We start from the raw sequence: 2,821 nt of genomic DNA on the forward strand, positions 1-2,821 counted from the left end.
TTCAATTACATCTCTTATTTGAAATGCCCATGTGATGATTTAGATTAGGAGGTCTTACTAGTTTTTCAACAGATTTCTTATGAGATCCATCAGAAAATGACAGCAACCTGCTTTTTAACCCTTCGATTTCCTTTAAAAGTGCTTCCTTGTCGTTCAGATCACAATATCTGTTTTGTCGACTTTGAGTATTGAGATAAGTACAAGCTCATACATACTCTCTGTAGCACCTTCAGCATCAGCATAAATTGCCTTTTAAATAGTGAGCTCTCTTACTCTCACCACAACGCCCATAAAAGCCAAGCGTCTTCTCAGCTCTTTCTACACATATCTTCAAATTAACAATTGGCCATGGCTTCCCTTCTTCAACCAAACACCAGTCATTATGAAGTAAACCAGAACCCAAGAGCTCCACGTTCAACATCTTTAGAGGTGGAAACCATTGATATTGGTCTTGTGCCTGCAGCAGGTAACAGAGGAGGAAACGTCGTCGTTAGAAGTATGTCGGTGGAGGATGGTGTTTTCCTGACATGGGAAGATTTGTGGGTGACTGTTTCAAACAAAAAGAGTGGTAGCAGATCAATACTTGCGGGTGTGTCTGGTTTTGCACGACCAGGCGAGCTCTTGGCCATAATGGGTCCTTCCGGTTGTGGCAAGTCTACCCTCCTTGATGCTTTGGCAGGTAAAATTATCATTTTTGTCTTGAATTCACTCATTTTATATTGATCGACGTTATTTTCATGAAAAGTTACTTATTATATTTTACGTCAACCGTTGTAGAATGAGAGGTGTTCAGCAAACAACCCTCGTGACACTGTTTATATTTAAAATTATTAAAAAAGAAAATATTGATTAATATAGGAAAGTGAAAAAGTGATATTAGAAAGTGAAAAAATTTTATTTTATAGTGATTTTTTTTCTATTTAAATAATAATAAAAAGTAAATGATATGATATAAAAAATGAGTGATGTGATAAAAAAATGAAAATGTTTTGATAATAAAGTGAATAGCGTGAGTGAATGTGGGGGATTATGGTGTAGTTTAACAAATAAGGCCTGAATGTCATAAATGAAGGTGAAATTGGTCTCTACTCAACTCTCTCACTTGTTGAATATCATGGATCTAGATTCTTTGAACTAGTGAAAAAGCAATGGATCTTATAAGAAAATAAGCTGTTCTTTTGTTATAATGATGATTTATTTTAGGAGAAATTTCGCTTTATTTCTTTGAATTGTCATTACTTTTGCAATGTCTCTTTAAAATTCAATTTCTGTCAATTTAGTGTATACATTTTTCAACTGTTTGCAATCTCACCTTTTTTGAAAACTTAATTTTTTCAAAATACTTCCATTTGTTTTAGGGGAAAAAAAAAATTGCAAAGATTAAGACTTTGGTCCAAATTTAATGATATTTGCAAAAATAGCCATGCCTCAATCTTTGAAAAAAAATTTAAAATATTTTTTCTAAAAAAAAAAAAAAAGGTATTTTGAGAATTTGTAGGAATTTAATAAAAAATCCTAACAAAAAGATACGAAAAAAATTAAAAGTTGGATCCATTCCAAAAATATACTTATCTTAGTACAAACAGACTCAACTGGCACGTTTATTATGGAAGTACCTAGTCCCACCAATAAATAAATTCGTATGGTCTACTGCCCAACTATAATTTATAATAATTTAAAAGATACATCAGGAAATTGAATGCTGTAAAGGTGCTACTTTTTGGGAAATTATTGTTAGGCAACAAACATTTCTTTAAAATCCAATGGAGTCCAAAAAATCTTACCTAGTTTGGTTATGTTTGCACAAAACAAAACAAAACTTGAACAACCTTAGAGATTTTTGACTATCTCATTTGAAAATTAATTGGTGTTCATTGAGGAAAGTTAAAGACTTTTATAGTACTCAAAATTGTACCTTACAAAGCATATTTTAAGAATCATCCACGAGTAGAACGGCACTAATGCACCTTAACAATCACTCTCTCAACGTGATGCTCTCATGACTCGAACCTATGATCTTAGTTCTCATACCGTTGGTTGGATCGGACCATTGACTATTTCATCTAAAAATCATTTGGTATTCAATGAGGAAAGTCATCGCAAGACTTTTTAAGAGCTATTCACATGAGTAAAGCGATATTGTTGCATCTCAGCAAAGAATTTCCTGTGTCTTAAACTGATTGCAGTGGATTATTTATAGTGTGTACACCCAAGTATTGCTTACTTTAAATAAGTAACTTGGTGTGAGTTGTACTTTTTCTCATGTGAAACTTTTTTTTCTCCAAGTCTCTTTAAAAACTTTCTATTTAAAACATTCCAAATGACAAAATATATATAAATATAAAATTGAAAACTGTTTTAACATAATTGAAATTTTATTTTGCAGGGAGATTAGAATCAAACATAAGGCAGTCGGGGGAAATTCTAATCAACGGCCATAAACAGGCGCTGGCTTATGGGACCTCGGTAAGGGAAAAGAAAAAAGAGAAAGAAATTAATCACCCTTTTTTGGATCAAGAAAGAAATATATTTCGTCAAGAAATGTAGCAAATATCACTAATTAAATTCTACTAATTACTTTAATTTCACCATGGTGAACTCAGGCATACGTGACACAAGATGATACTCTGATGACAACATTAACGGTGAAAGAAGCCGTGAATTATTCTGCTCACCTGCAACTTCCAGACTCCATGTCAAAGTCAGAGAAAAGGGAGAGAGCTGATACGATAATCACAGAAATGGGGTTGCAGGATGCCATGAACACAAGAATTGGCGGTGGGTGGGGAGCCAAAGGCATCAGCGGTGGTCAGAAGAGGAG

General features: G+C 33.5%; 1 protein-coding gene across 1 annotated transcript in view; it reads left to right on the top strand.

Moving 5' to 3' along the window:
- Window positions 1–204: 204 nt before the first annotated feature.
- The window catches only part of LOC132178023 (ABC transporter G family member 3-like), an 18,664-nt gene continuing 16,047 nt past the window's right edge, over window positions 205–2,821 (top strand). Inside the window, exons 1-3 of the mRNA XM_059590489.1 lie at window positions 205–679; window positions 2,387–2,466; window positions 2,604–2,808. Coding sequence (XP_059446472.1) covers window positions 349–679; window positions 2,387–2,466; window positions 2,604–2,808 — 616 coding nt within the window. The 5' untranslated portion in view covers window positions 205–348. The remainder of the gene's footprint in view (window positions 680–2,386; window positions 2,467–2,603; window positions 2,809–2,821) is intronic.

Source organism: Corylus avellana, chromosome ca4 (genome assembly GCF_901000735.1).
Source record: "Corylus avellana chromosome ca4, CavTom2PMs-1.0".
Taxonomy (NCBI): domain Eukaryota; kingdom Viridiplantae; phylum Streptophyta; class Magnoliopsida; order Fagales; family Betulaceae; genus Corylus; species Corylus avellana.